This window comes from Archocentrus centrarchus, chromosome 6 (genome assembly GCF_007364275.1).
Source record: "Archocentrus centrarchus isolate MPI-CPG fArcCen1 chromosome 6, fArcCen1, whole genome shotgun sequence".
In the NCBI taxonomy this organism is placed as follows: Eukaryota; Metazoa; Chordata; class Actinopteri; order Cichliformes; family Cichlidae; genus Archocentrus; species Archocentrus centrarchus.
Window position 1 is genome coordinate 34,924,517 of NC_044351.1, and position 22,211 is coordinate 34,946,727.

General features: G+C 40.6%; 1 protein-coding gene across 2 annotated transcripts; it reads left to right on the top strand.

Moving 5' to 3' along the window:
- The first annotated feature begins 3,363 nt into the window (after window positions 1-3,363).
- On the top strand, window positions 3,364-18,716 carry LOC115782197 (uncharacterized). Of its 2 annotated transcripts, XM_030732263.1 has the most exons (6): window positions 3,364-3,402; window positions 4,019-4,128; window positions 6,064-6,131; window positions 6,817-8,719; window positions 18,243-18,444; window positions 18,555-18,716. In XM_030732263.1, exons 2-4 carry the CDS (start codon window positions 4,121-4,123, stop codon window positions 8,541-8,543), a joined length of 1,803 nt encoding a protein of 600 aa, XP_030588123.1. In that variant the 5' UTR covers window positions 3,364-3,402; window positions 4,019-4,120; the 3' UTR covers window positions 8,544-8,719; window positions 18,243-18,444; window positions 18,555-18,716. The 2 variants fall into 2 exon arrangements, with proteins under 2 accessions (XP_030588123.1, XP_030588122.1); XM_030732262.1 differs by lacking the exons at window positions 18,243-18,444; window positions 18,555-18,716 and adding an exon at window positions 9,032-9,241 and having other exon boundaries at window positions 6,817-8,921.
- Window positions 18,717-22,211: the final 3,495 nt, after the last annotated feature.

Consider the following 22,211-nt stretch of genomic DNA (forward strand, 5'->3'; position numbering starts at 1 on the left):
ACTCTTGGGTGAGCTGTTTCTGGACATGTACTACTGGGGGGAAAGCCCCAGGACAGATCCAGGACACACTGGAGAGATTATATCTCTCGGCTGGCCTGGGAACAACTTGGGGTCCCCCGGGATGAGCTGGAGAGGGAGGACAGGGCTTCTCTGCTTAGGCTGCTGCCCCTGTGACCCGGCCCCAAATAAGCAGAAGAAAATGGATGGATGGATGGATAGTTATAATAAATTTATCAAAGCACCAGATGTTACACTGTAAACCCAGCTTTTGATTCAACTTAAAAATATTGAGTTCATATTACTTAAAATTGCCTAGTATGTGAACATTACTTGTTAATGCTGAGTAGACTGTACTTTTTGATGGTCTATCTTATTGTAATTATGTGTTTGAGTTCAAACAACTTAATATCATCAGGTTTTGCACCCACTAAAAAAATCTATTTTATGGGTCAATATCAGTATAAAGTGCCTTTTGGTGTCCTCATCAGAATCACTAAATTATTGTTAACATGTTTGAAAATAATGAAAACTTTAGGTATTATTTTAAATGTGGATACACTGACACACACATCAGTACAAGAACAAGTTTCTTAAAATGAATTTCACTAATTTTATTTATTTTCTTTGGTTGGATGGATCTGTTTTTTTTATTACACTGCTCCTTTCAGGCAGTGTAATAAGGTATCAAATGGCACAAAATGAAAATACTTTTTAAATGTTCTCATTACTCTTAGCAAATTATTGGGCAAAACAAACCATTTTGATTTTTTTGTCTCCATTTTTATTATTTTATTTAACATTTTGTGCGCGTCCCTAAAACTTCTGTCCACCCTGTCATCATGGAGTAATCGCCCCTTTAAGAGACCAACTAATGAAATCAGTAACATCAACAGCCTGAATCTGTCTTTCTTCAGTGGAGGTTCAAACAGCTGCAGCAGCTACAGTGAGCAGCTACACTTATATTTCCTAATTTTCATGTAATTATGTTGGTAGTTAGGTGTGGTCAACCTTAGCATGTCCACCCTGTCAGAGGAAAAGCTGATTAATAGAAAAAGTTTTCAGAAAGTTTAAATATATTTTGTAAACAGCATGTGGTCTCCTTCAATAATCAATAACTTTGGTAGCTGATGGTCCACCGTGTGCTTCTTAGATACTAAATTAATCCAAAAATGTCCACGCTGTCACCAAACCCCACATGACCGGGTGGACTCTGTATTGTATAGTTGGGATTTTATTTTATTTTTTTTTACATATTTTGATGAGATGGTGATAATTTAAGAGTTCTTTGACCTTTTTTTCCTCACATAAGGCTCATACTGCTAAAAAAAGGTCAATCATTGGTGAGTTTTGTGTTGTCTTTTAGAGCAATGAGTGCAGGTGGAGCAGAGACAGCACTATTGGGAACACCAAGATGCTGCTCCAGACGGAGGAAGAGATAAAGACAGAAACACTGGAAAGAAGAAGGGTATCCCTGAGATCAGTGAGACAGAGAAGGGGGGGAAATGGGGGGGGGTATCCTGCTGCCTTAACTTGCTGTGGGAGAAATGCATCAGTACAACTGAGCCTTTTTTTTAAGTAACATCCTTGTTGCTACAAGATGCCACCCAGTGACTCCCAGAGAAGCAGTTAGTCACACACTTCCTTTTGCCACCTTAGACCCTATTATAGATCTTAACTGTGATGCAAAAAGCTTATGAATGTTCATATTTATATTTTGTAATGTTCACTTTTGTTGAGAAAGCTCTTAATAAATCTACTCATGTCAGCAGTTAACACGTTTTTGTCCACCCTGTAATTTTTCAGTTTTTTGAAAATAATCAAGTTATCGTCACAGGTTAGTAAAAGCTTTTCACGTTTTCTTAATAAACTAATCACTGCCAAATAATATTGTTTGAAAAAGTGATCAGACTGTGGTTTTTAGAGATTTTATTTGAAAAGGAAAACACAGCTATCACAGATTCTTTGAAGACACGAGCAATTTGCAATTATTTCACTATTTTCAAAAGCCTTATTTTACCAAATAAATATTATTGAGCAAGGGACAAACTAGCTCTCTGATAATGTGCACTGTACAATCACATTGGTATGAAAATGTATTTATTTTCATTTGACTTTGTCCACGACAGGGTGGACATATTTTACAATGTGCTCATTCTTTATCTGCTTGCAGTAAATTCATAAAAAGTGTGGGAGCTTGACCAACATGCATTTACAGCAGCCTGAGGTCAACTTGATACAATGGATATGAAATTAGTTGGGAATTTGGGATGAATTACGATGTCCCAAAAGCACTTTTTGGTGATATTGACCCTGATACCGATTTCAAAAGACGTGGTGGTTAGCACTGCTGCCTCACAGCTAGAATAACTATCTAATAGTCTGGGTTTGATTCCATCGTGGCCCGGGCGTCTTGCTGTGTGGAGTTTGTGTGTTCTCCCCGTGTCTGCGTGGGTTTCCTCCCACAATCTGAGCACATACACTTACTGGGGTTAGGTTAATTGGTCTCTCTAAATTGCCCACAGGTGTGAATGGTTGACTGCCTCTCTCTGTGTTAGCTCTGCAACAGGCTGGCAACCTGTACGGGATGTACCCTGCCTCTCACCTTATGTCAGCTGGGACAGGCTAATGTTTCATTACTTAAAAAATTTAAGGCAACGAGTTATCTTGGGGTTTTTTTTTACATAGATTCAACTTATCCAGATTTACAGCATAGTGTGCTGCTGCTGAATCTGAAGACCCAAAGCTCAATGCAAACAGAAAGCTTCATCACGATTCATCCACCATCTCAGCAGATCTGCTGCTTCTCTGCACTTCACCAGTTTGAGAGTATGCCTCTGGGAGCATCTATACAAATATTTTACTAACTGCAGTAATTGCAGCTTCTGTCATGTCAAATAATTAATGAATACTTTGTCAATAAAGAATTTGATAAGAAGAATGGATCAGTTTGCTGATATTATAACAGGGAAATTTACTCAAATTAAAGTAGAATTACTTGTGTAAACTTGTACTAATACATATTAGAGTTTCTTCTTGCTGAACATCATCCTGATGTTCTGGGTGAACCACAGCGAGCCCTCATGTCAGAAACAGGAGTTAATAATTTACCAGGCTTAACCAGAAACAGGGACCAAATGGTGCTCACACAGTTTGTGTAGTGATATCAGGCTGCAGCTCATATAAGGAAACACTTAATAAATGAGAGCTGCACAATGTGTACACACAGTGTAGTGCACTCATGTGTGTGTGTGTTGTTGTTTCCTGGTTCAGGTGCTCACAGAGAGATAATCATGTAGGAAGGGGAGGAGTTAGACTGGGCGGATGCTCAGGGTTGGTTATAAATGCTGTCAAACCTTCTAAAACTTCCTTTTCAGCCGGTGTATCAGCTCTGCTGCCTCGTAGGTAAGTTTGTTCTTTTTACATTTTTTACTGATTCCTTCCTTTGATTATAATTAATGTGTAATTAAGGGTTAAAGACATAAATTAGAGTTTCTGTGAGATGATCAACATAACAAATTATGGATAAAAAAATTTGGTTGTTTCAGCACAAAACATTCAAGTTTAAACTCAACTATAAAAGAGAAAAAGAAGCCTGACGATCATGAATCATCACGCTGAGCCATCTCAGACAGTTTTAAGCATGTTTGAAGTGAACCTGTCCACTGTCACCACAGTTCAGTTTTTCTACACAGACGTGGAGCTCTCTCTGTCTCTGATAAAGATTCATACTCAGTATACAGTAAAACTATATTATCTTTTGAAAATGAAAGGCCTGATGTGATTTGCTGGGAATGAGTCACACATATGTTCAACAACAGTCGCCTCATTAATTTAGTTTTTGTGAATGAAGAATGAAGAAAAGGTGAATCAGGACATGTCAGTAAGAGTAGGCCGGGAACCTGCTCAAAAACCTGAGTGAAGAATGCAAACCATGAGGTGTGAGTGTGCTGTGGTGGGCTCAGTGAGCTTTCACTGTCATTCAGTTCTGCAGCAATGCATGAAATTTTTTTCTGTTTAGGTTGAAAAACCACCATATCCTGCCGGAAGAGACCGCACACACATCCTGCCACCTGTGTACATCCGCACATACCATCCACATGTTCATCTTTGCCTGACCACAATGCCACGGTAATTCATCATAAATGTTCTGTAACCCACAAAACAATTATTGTACAACATCTCAGCTGGATATTAACTCTAACTCATTTTAAATAATTTGCAGTATTTGGACAGTGAGAGTAGTTTTGCTTCTGTGCACCACCACAGTCATTTTTTATAACCTGTCCGGATAGAGGATAGAGGATAAAGGATAGATAATAGGATATTAACAGGATATTCCTATTATTTCAGGACAGGTGTGTGTGTTTTGGGAAGATTAGCTCTGTAGAAAGCATAAAATTGGAATTAAGGGAGTTAGAAAAGGGTTCTGGGTAAAAAAAAAAAAAAGACTTTTTTGCTTGTATTTGCCTGTCCAGTTGCCTGTCCTGGGCAATTGCTCAAGTTAATGGCACTTGGTCAACACAATTTTACATATCTTAACTACATTTCCTCAAAAGTTCTACTTGTTTTCTCATCTCCTTCTTTGTTTTATAATCATTTGAAATATAGGCTTTTTTTTTTTACCTAAAGCGCCCTCTATTATCCCTCTTTTTCCAACATAATTCAAAGATCCTCATCCATACATCATTTCCAGACATTGCTATAAAAACAGAATTGCATCGCTCACATTTTATAAATGTTAAATCATCTTCTAGCTAGGCATTGTGTGATAGTGTCAGCTATTATTGGTATTGCATCATCCTTTACTGGTAGGCCTATTGCATCATACAGAAATGAAATAGGCCTACTGTGATTGCATCAGCTATTACTGGTATTGCATCATCATTCACTAGTAGAAACAAAAGGAGGATAGATGATATAGTAGAAAGGATAGAGGACATAGGAGGAGGATTGAGGATAGAGGATATAGGAGAGAGGATAGAGGATATAGGAGAAAGGATAGAGGACATAGGAGGAGGATTGAGGATAGAGGATATAGGAGAGAGGATAGAGGATATAGGAGAAAGGATAGAGGACATAGGAGGAGGATTGAGGATAGAGGATATAGGAGAGAGCATATAGGATGAGGATAAAGGATATAGGAGGAGGATTGAGGATAGAGGATAGAGTATATAGGATAGAGGATATAGGATGAGAATAAAGGATATAGGAGGAGGATTGAGGATAGAGGATACAGGATATAGGATAGAGGATAAAGGATATAGGAGGAGGATAGAGGACAGAGGATAGAGGATGAGGATAGAGGATATATGATAGACGATAAAGGATATAGGAGGAGGATAGAGGATATAGGATAGAGGATGAGGATTGAGGATAGAGGATATAGGATAGAGGATATAGGATGAGGATATAGGATAGAGGATAAAGGATATAGGAGGAGGATAGAGGATATAGGAAAGAGGATAGAGGATGAGGATTGAGGATTGAGGATAGAGGAGAGAGGAGAGAGGATACAGGATAGAGGATAAAGGATATAGGAGGATAGAGGATATAGGACAGAGGGTATAGGATGAGGATAGAGGATAGAGAATATAAGATATAGGATAGATGATCTAGGATAGAGGATATAGGACAGAGGATAGAGGATATAGCTGTGTTGAAGCAGAGACACATCTAAAACCTGCAGGACACTGGACCTTGAGGCCTGGATTTGAGGATCCCTGGGATAGAGGATGCGGATAGAGGATAAAGGGTATAGGATATAAGATATAGGAAATAGGACAGAGGAAAGAGGATAGACTGCTCTCCTTCCTGAGCCACAGACACAATCAAGATGTCACTGAAGTTCAGACGTTCAGCTTTAATTAAAGGGGCTTAATATTGGGGGGGGTATTTAATTAAGTGTTAAGGAATTACAGTCATTTTAATACTTGGTGGCATGTTAAGGTAAAATCACAAAGACTGTCTAACTGTCCAAATACTTACATAGACCTGACTTTATAAACTCTGTTTCCTCAAATGAAGCTGCATTGTTAATGATCTCAATCATGTGTCATGTTTCAGGCCAGGGAAGTTCAAGATAAAGATGAGAAAGTCGGCACGTTATGGCCACAAGGCTGTTTGTACCAAAGGTGGGTCAGAGGGGAATATCGATGTTAGCTCGAAGCCTAATTTGATCGATGTAGAACTGGTTCTTTACCAACTGCTCCTGGATGCAAAGTCTCACCACTCAGCGACCTTTCTGAAATGTGTCTGAGCCCAGAGGAGTGAAGGGTGGTGAGACTTGCAACCAGAAGGACTCGAGTTTATCTGTGAGCCAGTGTATGTAAGATTGTTTTAATCCATATTTTTAATGTTTACATTTTTAAGTTCTGAGCTTCAACCAAAAACTAAATTACATGGAGGCACAGATCCTACAATGTTCCGTTAAATATATATATAAAAAACAAAAAACTTATTTTGAATTTGATGCAAGGAAAACAATTTGTCTGCAGCTTTTTTTTTTTAACTCATTGATGCTACATCTGGACTGAACACTGTTGCTGGCATCAAATTCAAAGTGACTTAATATTTAAAAAAAAAAAAATAACAGATCTCTGCTTCAACACTTGATGTTGAAGCTATTTTCAGTTTAATATTTGTTTGAATGATTTCCAAATCGATGAATTGTGTTTTTATTTATATTCAGAGTGTTGTTATGTGTCTGGAGACAGTTTTTTGATGTGGTTGTAAATGCACAGATCTCGTGATTGCAGAATATCTTATTTGTACATTTATGATCAGCTGTGAATTCACTTTTCCTTCTCTCTGTTTTAGCAAAGAGAACAGCACCCATGCTCCAGAAAATCAAATCAAATATCAGTTTAACCCTTAAATTAAACAAACCAACACATATCAGCACGTTTACTAACAAAAAAACACAACAAATCTTTTTTGAAAATCTTTTTCAAAAAATCTTATTTGAAAATCTTTTTCCTAAATCTTTTGTAAATGACAGTAAATTTGAATTCAGCATATCCACCCATAAACCCCTTCAGGTTCTTAGTGCACCCAAAATAAAAAACAGTCGCTTCCTCAAAAGAAAAGACTCGTTTCCAAACGGTTTTCCCAGAATTAAAAAACCAAAAAGAAATCATTCAGACTCTCTCATTCATGTTCATAGAAAGATTCCCAACATGTCCGGATATCAGATTATCTTTTTACCCAAAGTTGAAACTAGCAATACTTCTATTTTTTCAGAAGTACTGACAGCAGCTGAAGTGGAACGTTTAAATTTGCACCACAATAAAACCAACACCTCTAATTTGGTGGATCTGTTTGAGAAACGGTGTGAACTGATTCGATTCGGCCTCAGAAAGAAAAAGAAAGGGGAGAAATATCATCAAATCATAGAACTGCAGAAAGAGGCAGAAAAAATTCCAATTGTTTATCCAAACAGATTTTTCCCATTCCTCAAAGATTACCTACGGAAGCATAAACAAAAGCAATATGCATTTGCCATTTTTATCATGAAACACAGTAAGAACATCATTGTTTCTGCAGAATTTGAGCCAGATTATGAAAATGACAAACACAGTGAGCCACTTTTATGTGAAGAAATTGAAAATTTTTTTCACGTTTGTGGAATTTTAGTGGAGAGTATTCTAGTTTATACATTCAACAGTCCGTGTTTGGATTGTGCTTCTCTGCTTCTAAAGAAAGCATCTTACTGGCACAGTAAATATGGATTTTCAACAACTGTAACCTTCACAAAATTTTATGGATTAAGCTCTAAAGAGTCTTTTCAAAGTATCACCCACTCGTCTCCTGATATGTTTGGTCCGTGTGGTGTGTTTTATGAAGCTAGGAGAGGATGTGAGCGTGAGCTCTTCACACTGGACACTTTTGTAGCAAAAAAACATATCTACCAAAATATCAGGAAACTTCCTGAAAGCAAAGAAAGAGCTGGTTGTCGTAAGATCATCGAATTCCGTGTGGCTGAACTTCAAAAACTGGCAAAAAATTCTGTTTGTCCGCTTCAAGAACATTTGCGTCGTGGCAAAAAGACAATTGATTCTTTCAAATTTCCTCCAACCATCCAAAAAGAATGTGTCGAGTGTCTTTTAGAGGCCTGGTGTGACCTGGTTTACAGCAGTGCAATGAAGATCATTAGAAACAACATAACCAAGAATTTCAATGTTGCAGTTGTTGAAGTTCTTAATCACAAGCTTAAATCCATCTGTGGGACCAACGGACCCTTAAAGCTTTATCAGACCCCCCCCCCAATCTGTAAAGCAGCAGCACTATTCAAAATTATGATCAAATGTACAGTAGCAGCCAAAAGTTATAAAAAAAAAAAAAAAAAAAAAAAAAAAAAAAAAAGGCGCCTGGGTGGCTTAGTGGTGAAGCCGGCGACCACATACATATACCACGTTGCGGTGCAGGCGGTGTGGGTTCGCGTCCCAACCCATCGTGTGTCTTCCCCGAATCTTTCCCCCATTTCCTGTCTCTCTGCACTGTCAATAAAAAGCCTCTATGGCAAAAAAAAAATTACTATACATTAATTATTTTTTTTTAAAACCTTTAATTTACCAGGTAAACTGTTTGAGAACTAGTTCTCATTTAGAAACATGACCTGGCATGTTAAATTTTAAAGAAATTTAAATTATATATATTAAGCTAAATTATATACCATAAGATATATAATTTAATTAATATTTATAGAGAGCGACAGCTGCAGGTTGCAGCTCGTTTGCTGTCAGGTAGTCAGTAATCTCTGAGAGCATGCAGCTGTTCCAGCTGTTCCAGCCTGGTGACTGCAGCGTGCCGAGCGGATGGTGTGGATCCGGAGCAGCGATCACTGATTCCTCCGAGTCCGAGGCTTCAGTGGAGATTCCTGCGAGGCAGCAGAGCTGATCACTGACAGGCCGCTCACACCACAGGTGGGTCAGTGAGTCGTGCAGTCTGGGAGGGAGCAGAATTTCATTTCTGCTAATAAAAATATGCTGACCCTGTTCTTCTCTCTCTGTGCTCCTGCTGGTCTGTGTGTCAGTGAGTTGCAGGGCTCTGCAGCTCCACGAGCTGCTGCTGAGGTCCAGTCAACGCACCTGTTCTCCACCTGCTCGCTGACCCGTTCCCAAAGACCGGATTGTTGGGCACCAGCAGGAGTAGATCACATATTTACTCCTACCTGGTGTGTGTGCTGGACTGGACCCTCTGGCGCCGAGCCCACCTTTACTTACAATAAAAACCATTAAAACTCTGTCAGGCGTCTGAGTCTGTATTTGAGTCCACCTGCTCTGCTTAAATATGGCAACACTGTGAGTCACAAACTGAGTTACATTTAAGACCATGAAGGTGAAAAGTTCAAAGGGACGAGTTTTAATAATAAATAAAGTTTTTATTCCCCTGTAATAATATTTTATTTTTATATTGATACAGCATGAGGTTCAGTTAGCTTTACACAAAAATAGCAGGTAGAAACATCCTCCAAAGAGCTACTTTACTTTCTTACTTTGAATACATTTCAGAGCCTGTACTTTTTAACTTTTACTGCAGTAAAGAAGAATCAGTACTTCAACTTTTACCAGAGTATTTTTAATAAAGCATCAGTACTTCTAATTAAGTAGAGAATGTGTGTACTTTTGCCCCCTCTGAGCTTGAACATACATGGAAATATTGTAAATGAGGTAAACAAAAAAAACAGGGTCTGTACAGTTCCAGTGGGCTTGAAAGTCATTTTGGTGTGATCTCCTTTATCCTTCAGCTTAGCCTGAACTCTCTGAGGCAACTTCCTGTAGTTTCTTTAAGCAGTCTTCAGGAATAAAGCCAGGTGGGCTTTTACTGCACTGGCAGTGTGTTTGGGATCACTGCTATGTTGAAAAACGAAGGTGCTGCCAATCAGATGCTTTTCAGATGGTATTAAATGGTGGCTCCAAATCTGATGTACTTTTCAGAGTTCCATTAATTTTGATAAGATCTCCAACACCACAGCCCAAACCATGACAGAGCCTCGATCGTGTTTTATAGATGGCTGCAGACACTCACTGTTGGACCTCTTGTGACCTCCTCTGTACATACTGACACAAACATTTCAAATTCAGATGCATCACTCCATCAGACCTGCTGCCACTGATGCTCATGTCTGGGCCGGTGGTCCAGTGTTTTGTGTTCTTTTGGTTATGTGCATTTCATGTGGGTCTTTAGTTTGTTATGCTTTTGAGTTTTGTATCCTTTTCTTGTCTTCCCACGTCTCAGTGTTCAGTGTTTTGTTAGTTCCTGGCCTCTTGTCTGTTATTCCTCGCATTGTGCTTAGTCTGCATTTGTGTCCTTGTTTACTTCCTGTTTTAGTTAGACAGTCCTGTGCTCCCTGTGTGTTGTGTTGAATTTTGCTTCCTGTGCTTTCATTAGTAGGATTTTGTCCACCTGTTCTCCCTGGCTGTGTCCTGTGATTCCTCATCATTCCCTGTATTTATGGAGTGCATTTCCTCCTGTTCTCTGTCGCGTCCTCCCTCATGAAGGTGTGGTTCTGTCCTGGCTTCCATTCAGTTTGAGTTTTGTTTCAGTGCCATTCATCTGCGTTTAATTTTACTTTATCTTCAATAAAGTCACCTTTTAAGTTCAGTTTTGCCTCCGGAGTTCTGCATTCGGGTCCACCCTGCTCGCCACACATGACAGAAGGACGCGACCATACAATGGACCCAGCAGACTCAATCTGGTTTGAGTGACAGCGGGCCGTGAGTGTTTACCTGCAGGCTTTAGAGTGGGAAGAAGCCGTGGTTTGATCAGGAGAATGAGTCGCCGTTCCATGGATCCCGCCTCGCCTTGGGAGGTCCCAGCTGGGGAAAGGGACCTCAGCGTCACCGCTCGCCACGCTCTCCTCAGCAGCCCCTGCCTCACTCACCAGCCTCATCGCGACAGCCACTCAGCCACCGCCCGTGCAGCTGGGGATTAGCTTCTCTCCAGCTTCTCTCCTTCGTTGCCGCCTGCTTCTCATCTTAGAAAGAGGGGCTCGCAGCGCTGGAGAAAGGATTATTCACCGCCAGCCCCTGGTCTCACTCCTCTGGAATCCTTTGCCGTTTTTGGGGGGATATTCTGTCTCCACTTCGTGCAGCGTTTCCACCCCGACACCACCTCCCAGCAGTTCCGTGATTCACGAATGCAGAACTCCGGAGGCAAAACTGAACATTGAAAATGAACATTTATCTTCAGACCCAAGTATTCATAAAGAACATTTCAGTTTTCTGTCACCCAGTAATCAGCTCTCAAATCCAGCTTCCTTTCCTTTCACTCTCACAAAGACTGTTTTTCATGCTATGGACAATAAAACTATGGATAATATAACAGTGGACAATCGTGGACCAGCCCATTTCAGCATCTGTACCTGTTCCTCGGGTGGGAACGGCTGGGTCTTTACCCACAATACAAAGCACCTTGAGGCAACTGTTTGTTGTGATTTGGCGCTATATAAATAAAATTTAATTAAATTCAACTGTGGACCGGCCCATCCTTGCACCCATACCTATGCCTCGGGTGAGGCCAGCTAAGGCTCAGGAGACCACTGTGAGCTCTTATAAGCAGCCCGAGTCATCTAAAATGGCTTTGTGCCCTGGAGAGAAGCTCCAGTCATTGGAGGTCATGGCTACACGCCCAGCACCGCCTCAGCCTGCACCACATCCCTCAGCGCCTCAGTCTGCACCTGCACTCCATCTGTCTTCGCCACCATCAGACTCACCTGAACAATCCCCAACCCGGCCCCAGTCGGAGGAGGAGAATGCTGCACACCCTGCAATGCAGTGCCGTCCTGAGCATCGCGAGGGTCCCGAGCATCCGGAGTGTCTGGAGCATCCAGCTCAGCCCGAGCGCCCAGCTCAGCTCGAGCCCACGCCGGAGGGTCCCGCTCAGCCCAAACCCCATCCTGCACCTTGTCCTGAGGCATCTGCTCAGTCCAAGCGTCCCAAGGATCTAGCTCAGGTTGAGCCTCGCCTGGAGGTGTGACATTGCCTCCATCATTGGCCCCCTGCCTCGCCTTGTCACTGCCGCTGGGATCGCAGCCAGCCCCCTGATCTGTCTCGGTCCTTTGGTGTTCCTCAGCCTTTGGGTCTGGTTCCTCAGCCTGGATGGCCCCCTGAACTGTCTGAACTCTGTGGCCTGGCCCGTTTTGGACTGTTTTCTGGCTTTGTGCCGTCGCTTTTTGTTCTGGCCTTATGTTTTTGTTTTTGTTCTGCTCCTTGGCCTCCTGAACTGTTTGACCCTTGCCCTGCTTCCTCCCTGGTGTTTTGGAGTTATGGACTTTTGCCCGGCCTTGTGCTGCTGCTTTTTGTTTTGTTTTTGGCCCGTGTGGACTCTTGTGCTTTGTTTTTGTTTCTGTGTCATCACCCAAAGAACGTCTTTATTTCCTGTCAGGTGATGAAGATGAGGCCATGGCTAAGTACACCAATGCATCCTTAGTAGCTGCTCACCCATCCTCCTCACCAGCTACAACTGGATTTTTCTTTGTGGAGGAGGACAAACTTCTGCACCCTTTCATCGACTCCCGGAGTCTCAGCAGCGTCACCGTTAAGAATAGGTACCCCTTTCTTGTAATCACTTCATCATTTGCACTGTGACAGAGCACTAAGATACAGGATTCCACAGTTTTCTGGTGTCAGTCGGGGTTACAGAGGTGGACATAGTTAAAGCAATTGCTGGCTAGCCCACTCCCTCCTCTCACCAGGAGTTGCAGAGGTTTCTGGGATTGGCCAGTTTCTAAAGATGTGCTGGTAGAAACTTCAGTTCTGTGGCAACCTCCTCCACTTCGATGTTCTTGTGGAACCACCAGACGTTTTTGGACCTGAAAAAGGCTTTCACCTCATCTCTATCTCCTGGATCACAGTGATCTCAGAGAAACAAAACTGAAAGTGAGTCTGTGTGCGTGTGTTGTTGTTGTTTCCTGGTTCAGGTGCTGACACTCCCAGAGAGCTAATCATGATCGTATAGGAAAGGGGAGGAGTTAGACTGGGCGGATGCTCAGGGTTGGTTATAAATGCTGTCAAACCTTCTAAAACTCCCTTGTCAGCCAGTGCATCAGCTCTGCTGCCTCGTAGGTAAGTTTGTTCTTTTTACATTTTTTTCCTGATTCCTTCCTGTGATTGTAATTAATGGGGAATTAAGGGTTAAAGACATAAATCAGTTTCTGTGAGATGAGACAATCTATGGATAAAAAAACATTCAGGTTTAAAGTCAACTATAAAAGAGAGCTTTCACTGTGCCATTCAGTGCTGCATTAATGCATCAAATATTTTTCTGTTCAGGTTGAAAATTCATGACATTCTTCTACCAGTGTACATCCAGACTAAGTCATCTTCATCTTTGCCTGACCACAATGCTATGGTAATTCATCACAAAGCTTCTGTAACCCACAAAAAAACAACATCTCAGTTGTATATTAACTGTAACTAAATAATTTGCAGTATTTGGACAGTGAGAGTAGTGTTGCCTCTGTGCACCACCTCAGTCATTTGTTTAACCAGCAGCGTAAGCAGGAAACACTACGGTCTGCATGTTGGGTCAAACACATGTGCAGAGCTCAGAGCTGCAGCTCCTCCTATTATTATTTTCCCTTTATTGTCTTTCTTTAATTATTCACATTAGTACACAGACTTGGTCAATGGAGTGGACTTCTTCTCATACATTTATTATTTTCTACTTGAGCTCTCAGAGCACGTCTGATTCACTCATTTATACAACCAATTTTTTTCTGTTTGACTGCTTTTTATCCAACACTCACACATTCACACTCCAAATATGTCAGCAATGACATATTTGGACATAGGATAGAGGACAGACTGCTCTCCCTCCTGAACCACAAACACAATCAAGATGTGCCTGAAGTTCAGACTTTCAGCTTTAATTAAAGAGCTTAACAACAGTATTAATTATCTGTTAAGGAATTACAGTCATTTTAATACTTGGTGGCATGCTAAGGTGAAATCACTTTATAAACTCTGTTTCCTTAAATGAAGCTGAATTGTTAATGATCTCAATCATGTGTCATGTTTCAGGCCAAAGAAGTTCAAGATAGAAAAGAGAAAGTCGGCACGTTACGGTCACAAGGCTGTTTGTACCAAAGGTGGGTCAGAGGGGAAAATCTAATTTTAAAATAATTAGAGATTGTGGTCACTTGGGCTGTTTGGGTATTCCAGTGGACTCCATTATTATTATTATTAGGCCCAAGCCTCCCGAAGGGATCGGCGAGGAGCCTATTGTATTCACTCGCGCGAAAAACGAAAAAGGGTCAAAGTCGAGCGCTTCGCGCTCGACTTTGACAACGGACCCTCAAACAAGGTAGGCCAGGTCGAACGCTTCTCGAAAACGTATATATGGGGGTGAATGGAGCAGCCCATAATTGAAATCGTTAGCGTCATGAGCTAGCTTGCGCGACGAAATTGGGTCAATGACGAGCGCGTTGCGCTCGTCATTGACCCAATTTCGTCGACAATGGACCTCACGAAAACGTGGGTCGCGTCGAGACGTTTCCGAAAACGTATATATGAAGGTGACTGGATTGGCGCATTATTGGAATCGTTAGAATTGTTCATTATTATTATTCTTCTTATTATTCTTTCTGAGTAAACGATCGCTAATTTGACCCCCTGAACATATACGAAAAGTCACCAATTTTTGCATGCAAGCCAGGTCTGGTGAAACATTTTGTTTTTTATTGGCGCCATTAAAAACCTCAAAAAAGTGTGACAAAAAATTACATTATGGAGTTGCCGCCTGACAAACAGGAAGTCGGCCATCTTGGACTGAATTTTGACCTTTGCCGATTCAGCATTTTTGCACACCTCGTAAATGAATTAACTTGTCCTAGGGCATTAAACCGACTGGCACCAAAATCGCTCAGGAACATCTTCACAAGTTGGGCATCAAAAGATCTGCGAGGTTTTATAGAATATTCAACGGTGTTGCCATGGCAACCGCGTTAATTTGGTCTTCGTTTTTGTCTCTCGCCGCAATATTGTTTCGCCATTCGTTCGCACAATCTTTGGCCGATCAGCCTCAAAATTTAATAACTTGTTTACTGAACCGGCCTGAACCAACAATTATGGAATCAAGTTTCTAGGTGCAATAGCGCCCCCTACAGAAGAAAACGAAAATTTGTATTGAGGTCCAGAATTTTAGTTTATCTGAAACGCATGAAAATTTGTGTCAACATTCATGACATCATCCTGATCAAAAAAGCCAATTACACCCATACTCTATTTTCTAACACGTTGCCATGGCGGAGCCCGAAATGCCCCATTTTATTCTAATGGGAAAAAGCGAAAAATCCCCCATACTAAAGTTTCTGCTTAGTTTGCCCGAAAAACATGAAATTTGGTACACAGATTGCTGATGTCAGCCTGATCAAAAAAGTCAATCACACCTATGTCATATTTTGGACGCTGTTCCCATGACGATGCCAAAACTGCCCCATTTTATCCCTATGGGAAAAAATGTGAAATTTTTTTTTTTTTTTTTTTTTTTTTTTTTTTTTTTATTTTTTTTTTTTAATTTTTTTTTTTTTTTTAAAGCATGTCATGTCTGGTAGATCTTGCAAGCAGAACTGTGATCTGAATGCGTTGTTGTGCCAAACATATTTGCTATTTCAAGATGAGCTCTATAGGTTCTCAATAGGCTCTTCTTGTTGATGTTTTAACCCTTTATTTTATTTATCTGAGTTATTTTTCCACATACTATGTAACAGCCAGAGCTGACAGGCTGAAGAAGAGGAAAATAAAGAGAAGAAAAAGGGAGAGAGAAAGGGAGCAAAAAAAAAAAAAAGGGGAAAGAGCACAAGTCTATTAATCAGATACTTCATCACTTTAACATATAAAAAAATACTATCAATACTTGCAAAAATAAATTTGTGTGTGAAAAACAAAACTAACAAAGCATGTTACGCACACCAACAATTTTGTTGAGTTGTGATTGAGTGGGCGTTTGTGTCTGTGTCATGTTTGTGTCTGTGTCATGGAACGTACTTACCAATGAGGGCAAAAATGTGAAATTTCTGCGATGGAAAAATGACCCTTGCTTTCTCAAAAATGCATACAAATGCCTGAAATTTGGTACACGCATTGTCCACATCTCCCTGAACATAAAACCTACATGTGAAAACACTGTAGTGTGTAAGGCGTTGCCATGGCGATGCCCTGAATATGGCATCTTTTTCTTTGAGAAAGTCAATACATCCATTGCAGTTTTTCATATGTGGCAGCAAAAAAAACCCCGCTACAATAGGCACGGCTGGAAAAGCTGGGTTCAAATCGGCACCAGCACCTGGGCGGCGGCCGGCGAGGGCCTATTATCGCCGCTTGCGGCTTTAATTATTATTATTATTATTATTATTATTAAAATGGTAGATCCAGCTTTAATTTTGTAGATATAGCACTACGTGATCAAATGTTTTATAATAACAATAACAGATCTTTGCTTCAAACCTTGATTTTGAAGCTATTTTCAGTTTAATTTGTTTGAATGATTTCCAAATCGATAAATTGTGTTTTTATTTATATTCAGAGGGTTTTGGAGAAAGTTGTTTGTTGTGTTTGTAACTGCTCTGATGTCATAATCACTTATGATCAGCTGTGAATTCACTTTTCCTTCTCTCTCTTTTAGCAAAGAGAACAGCACCCATGCTCCTGAAAATCAAATCAAATATCACTTTATCTGTTAAATTAAATAAACCTATACGTATCTGCATATATCCTAACAAAAAAACACACAAAAAATTTTTTGAAAATCTTTTTCCTAATTTTTTTGTAAATGATAGTAAATTTGAATTAATTATATCCACCCATAAATCTTTTCAGGTTCGTAATGCACCCAAAATTAAAAACAAACACTTGTTTCCAAATTTTTTCCCCAGAATTAAGAAACCAAAAATAAATCTTTCAGACTTTCTCATTCATGTTCATAGAAACATTCCCAGCATATCTGGATATCAGATTATCGTTTTACCCAAAGCAGCCAAAGTGAAATGTTTTAATATTTCCCAAAATTTGCACCACAATAAAACCAACACCTCTAATTTGGTGGATCTGTTTAAGAAAGAGTGTGAATTGATTCGTGACCTCCGAAAGAAAGAGGAAGTGGAACGTTATCTTCAAATCAAAGAAATGCAGAAAGAGGCAGAAAAAATTCAGACTGTTGATCCAAACATATTTCTCCCATTCCTCAAAGATTACCTGTGGAAACATAAACAAAAGCAATATGCATTTGCCATTTTTTTCATGAAACACAGTAAGACCATCTTTGTGTCTGCAGAATTTGAGTCAGATTATGAAAATCACAAACACAGCGAGCCACTTTTATGTGAAGAAATTGAAAAATACTTGGACTTTTTTGGAGATTTAGTGGAGAGTATTCTAATTTACACATTCAACAGTCCGTGTCCAGATTGTTTTTCTCTGCTTGTAGAGAAAGCATCTTACTGGTATAGGAAATATGCATTTTCAACAACTGTAGCCTTCAGAAATTTTTATGGATTGAGCTCTAAAGAGATTTTTAAAAATATCACCTACTCGTCTCTTGATATGTTAGGTCCGTGTCATGTGCTTAATGAAGCTAGGAGAGCTTGTGAGTGTGAGCCCTTCACACTGGACGCTTTTAAAGCAGGAAATATCTTCTGTAATATCGAGAAACTTGAAAGAAATGAAAGAGCTGGTTGTAATAAGATCATCAAATCCTGTGTGGCTGAACTTCAAAAACTGGCAAAAAATTCTGTTTGTCCGCTTCAAGAACATTTGCGTCGTGGCAAAAAGACAATTGATTCTTTCAAATTTCCTCCAACCATCCAAAAAGAATGTGTCGAGTGTCTTTTAGAGGCCTGGTGTGACCTGGTTTACAGCAGTGCAATGAAGATCATTAGAAACAACATAACCAAGAATTTCAATGTTGCAGTTGTTGAAGTTCTTAATCACAAGCTTAAATCCATCTGTGGGACCAATTGTCCTTTAAAGCTTTATCAGACCCCCCCCCCAATCTGTAAAGCAGCAGCACTATTCAAAATGATGGTCAAATGTACAGTAGCAGCCAAAAGTTATAATAACAGGGCACCCAGGTAGCTCAGTGGTGGAGCAGGCAACACATATATGAAAAAAAAAAATTAAAACTAAAAAACAGTTAAAAATAAAAATAATTTACTATACATTATTTTAATTTTAAATAAATTTTATAAATTATATATCATAAGATATATAATTTAATTATTTATTTATAGAGAGCAACAGCTGCAGGTTGCAGCTCGTTTGCTGTCAGGTAGTCAGTAATCTCTGAGAGCATGCAGCTGTTCCAGCTGTTCCAGCCTGGTGACTGCAGCGTGCCGAGCGGATGGTGTGGATCCGGAGCAGCGATCACTGATTCCTCCGAGTCCGAGGCTTCAGTGGAGATTCCTGCGAGGCAGCAGAGCTGATCACTGACAGGCCGCTCACACCACAGGTGGGTCAGTGAGTCGTGCAGTCTGGGAGGGAGCAGAATTTCATTTCTGCTAATAAAAATATGCTGACCCTGTTCTTCTCTCTCTGTGCTCCTGCTGGTCTGTGTGTCAGTGAGTTGCAGGGCTCTGCAGCTCCACGAGCTGCTGCTGAGGTCCAGTCAACGCACCTGTTCTCCACCTGCTCGCTGACCCGTTCCCAAAGACCGGATTGTTGGGCACCAGCAGGAGTAGATCACATATTTACTCCTACCTGGTGTGTGTGCTGGACTGGACCCTCTGGTGCTGAGCCCACCTTTACTTACAATAAAAACCATTAAAACTCTGTCAGTCGTCTGAGTCTGTATTTGAGTCCACCTGCTCTGCTTAAATATGGCAACACTGTGAGTCACAAACTGAGTTACATTTAAGACCATGAAGGTGAAAAGTTCAAAGGGACGAGATACAAAATGATACAACAAAAGTCAGAATGTAAATAATCATTGAAGGCTTTTATTTCAGTGAAATCACACAAAGTTCACTCAGCACTCTCCTGCAGGCTCTGACACAGCCACACATCACTCACGTAGTTTAACAGTATAACAGTAAAAGCATAAATGAAGTAATGGGGGCGGATCATTTAATTAAAGCACTCCTTTCACACACCTGTGTTGTACACAGACCACATCACACACTTTGTGACATAAACACTGACTCCACCTGATACAGTCACACATCATATTTACTGTTGGTTCAGTAACATACTTTAAATTTATGCCTATGGTACTTCAGTATTTATGGGGCTCTTTGTCCTCAACGCATCAGGAGCCTCGGTCCACTGACACACTCAGTCCAGGATGTACCAGAGCTTTTATTGTGAAATTACACGAGTTCATGTGGCTATTCAGGGCTTAGCTCTGCTCCTGCATGCTGCACTGAGCTGTCATGGTGGGGGGGTGATGAAGACAAGACCCACATGCAAAGATGGAGGAGGCGAAGTCAAAACAAAACGAGAGACAGTTATTTAGGCTGGGAATTAAACCAAAACTGAACACAGCACAACGATTACAAGCACTGGGAATATCAGGAAAACACCAGGAAGGACTAAAGACCACCAAAATAAAACATGAACACAGACACAGAATGAGAACCACGGGGAGGCAGGAGAACCTCAGACTCAGGGAATAAAATATAAATTCAACCAAATATCTGTTATAAGAAAAACCTATGAAAACTCAAGAATCCCAAAATAAAACAGAGACATGAACCTCGCTCGGCGTCTCTGCTCCTCCTGCAGATGCTTCTGCTGCTTGTCTTCTCCTTTGGTGCTGCCTCTCCCAGACTTCGTGCTTCCACCTGGTTTCTCTCCATCTCTGTAATATTGTTTTTACCTCATATATAAAGTGCTCAGAAGCCACTTTCCTTGTGAACTGCTGCTATAAATAAAACTAAATGGTTATTTTTACTTTTACACTACAGTTAATGTGTAATAGGTTTATATATATTTAATGTTACAAATCGTCAATAAATGCTGTGTGTTGTACCTGACAACAGCATTTGGACAGTTAGCATAAAGATGATAATATTCTTATTACTAAGTGTGTGTAAGTGGCAAAAATCCCAGAACACACCTTTGGTTCAGGCTCCAGAGCTGCTCGGTTAGGTTCAGGGTTAAAATATTAATCCTGCACGTGGGGAAAAATTCATGTGGAACAAGCTGCACCAGCAATATATATAATTACATCACATATCAAACCTATGAAATCATTATTTTTTATAAAAACACAAATAAATCTAAATGATCATAACTGTGAAACCTTATTCATTATTGTTTCATTGTTTGTTAATGTAAAAACTAATTAAAGGTTAATTAACTGTTACTGTAGCATTTAATAAGTGATTATTATAAAGTGTAGCCAGTAATATTTGCTCATACAACAGAGAGAAAAATGAAAAATTGTATGTTCCTCCAGCATAAATCTCACATAAATCTCACATAAATCTCTACGTATTTCACACATATATGAAGCTTCTAAATGATTAAACTGCCCTCGAGCTCCACTTTTCATTCCTCTAAAGGAAAATTATTGTTTTTAAAAACCGGTTCCTGACTTTATTAAAGATCTCAACTGAATGTGGAGAAACGGGCGCTGTGACTGTGATACCGGTTTGAACCACTAGATGGCGCCGTGAGTCAGTGCAGGCCTTCATAGCAGCTAGCAGCTGTGAAGTGGAGGTGGACCCACATTTTCTGTTTCTCTGTGGTTTTTATGTTTAATAAATTTGCTTCTATTGGTAAATAGACTGAAGTCAGCAGATTCATGAAGACCTCATATGTAAAATAAAGAAATGACCTTTTTTGTACCTTTACGACTGCGTTATAATCAATCCAGTCCTTTTTGGCCACTTAAAATATCTTTATAGGACCATGATGTTATATTCGTTGCTCTCTTGGTCAGATCTGTCTTGAAAAGGAAATTTTAAATGTCAATCAAACTTTCTACCCAGATCAATAAAGTAAAAACTGATCGCAGCTTCCTTCAGACAACATTCTGTCCATCCACCCATCCATCCATCCATCCATCCATCCATCCATCCATCCATCCATCCACTGTTTTAACCACTTGTTCAGGCTCTGATTCTCAACATTTGGATGAACTGAGGACGGTGCATCCTGAACTCTGCAAGAAGAATCAGAGACACTCCTTCTGTTAATATTTGTCCACTGTGTTCACCTGGAAGGAATTTTGTGTGTGTGACTAACCAACCTATCACAACACTGCTATCTCCAAATCTCATCAAAAACACACCAATCAGAGCACACACTGTACAAATGTACACACAGACACACAACACAATTAGTATTTCAGTTTTAATCAGAGAGTGAGATAATGTGACCTTAAAAATAAATATATTTAAGCACACACACACACACACACACACACACACACACACACACACACACACACACACACACACACACAGGCTCAGTGTGTAGGTGTGTTTCAGCCTCTGGTCTCTGACTTGTTCTTATTGGTCAGTATCTGTTCGCTCTCACCTCCAGCCTGTGTGCGTTTTCAGGCCGACTGTTCGCTGCAGGTCAGGAAATGTCCCGCTGCTCCAGATGTCCAGGGCGCCGCTGGGTGGATGTGGCCGTGCTGGCGCCCGTCACAGAATCACTACTAACGTATCAGTGGTAGCCACATGCTGGTCCTTGAGACAAGTCCAGGTGTGCCTTGAAAATCTGACCTTTGTGCACACTGACAGTATAAGATGGAAGCAGCTTCTGACTCTGAAAGGCAAACACGAAGTGCTCCCACCAGCTCAACCAGTGTAACCTGTACTGTAGAGATGGCTGAATTAGTTATGTTGCAATAGGCCTAGGCTCTGCAGGAACTCTGACCACAATCTTAATGTCACAGGAGGGATCACTATCAGGAGGAGCCAAACTGCGGTACCACATACGGTGCAACAATCCAGCATCAAACGAGGAAAAGCCTCCATCTGAAGCAGCCAATGCCTCTCAGGTGGGACACCAAAGGAGGAGACAGGAAGGGTGCTTCTACATGAGGAGGTCAGGAGTGGCAGGCAGGTATGTGAGGGTGGTGCAGGACATGTATGAGGACAGAGAGACAGCAGAGAGGTGTGTGGGAGGAGTGACAGATGCTCCATAATCTGGTTAAGGCCTTCCCCTCACATCCAAAATATTCATATAGTGTTTGGTGCGAGTGCGCTGCAAGGATTACAGGTTACCGTTCCTGGACCACACATCACTCACACCTTCCTTCAGGTG

What these genes read in the sequence shown, in the direction of transcription:
- LOC115782197 (XM_030732263.1), top strand. An exon ending in CAAGGCTGTTTGTACCAAAG is followed by an intron (nt 6,132 to 6,816) that starts GTGGGTCAGAGG and finishes TCTCTGTTTTAG; the next exon opens with CAAAGAGAACAGCACCCATG.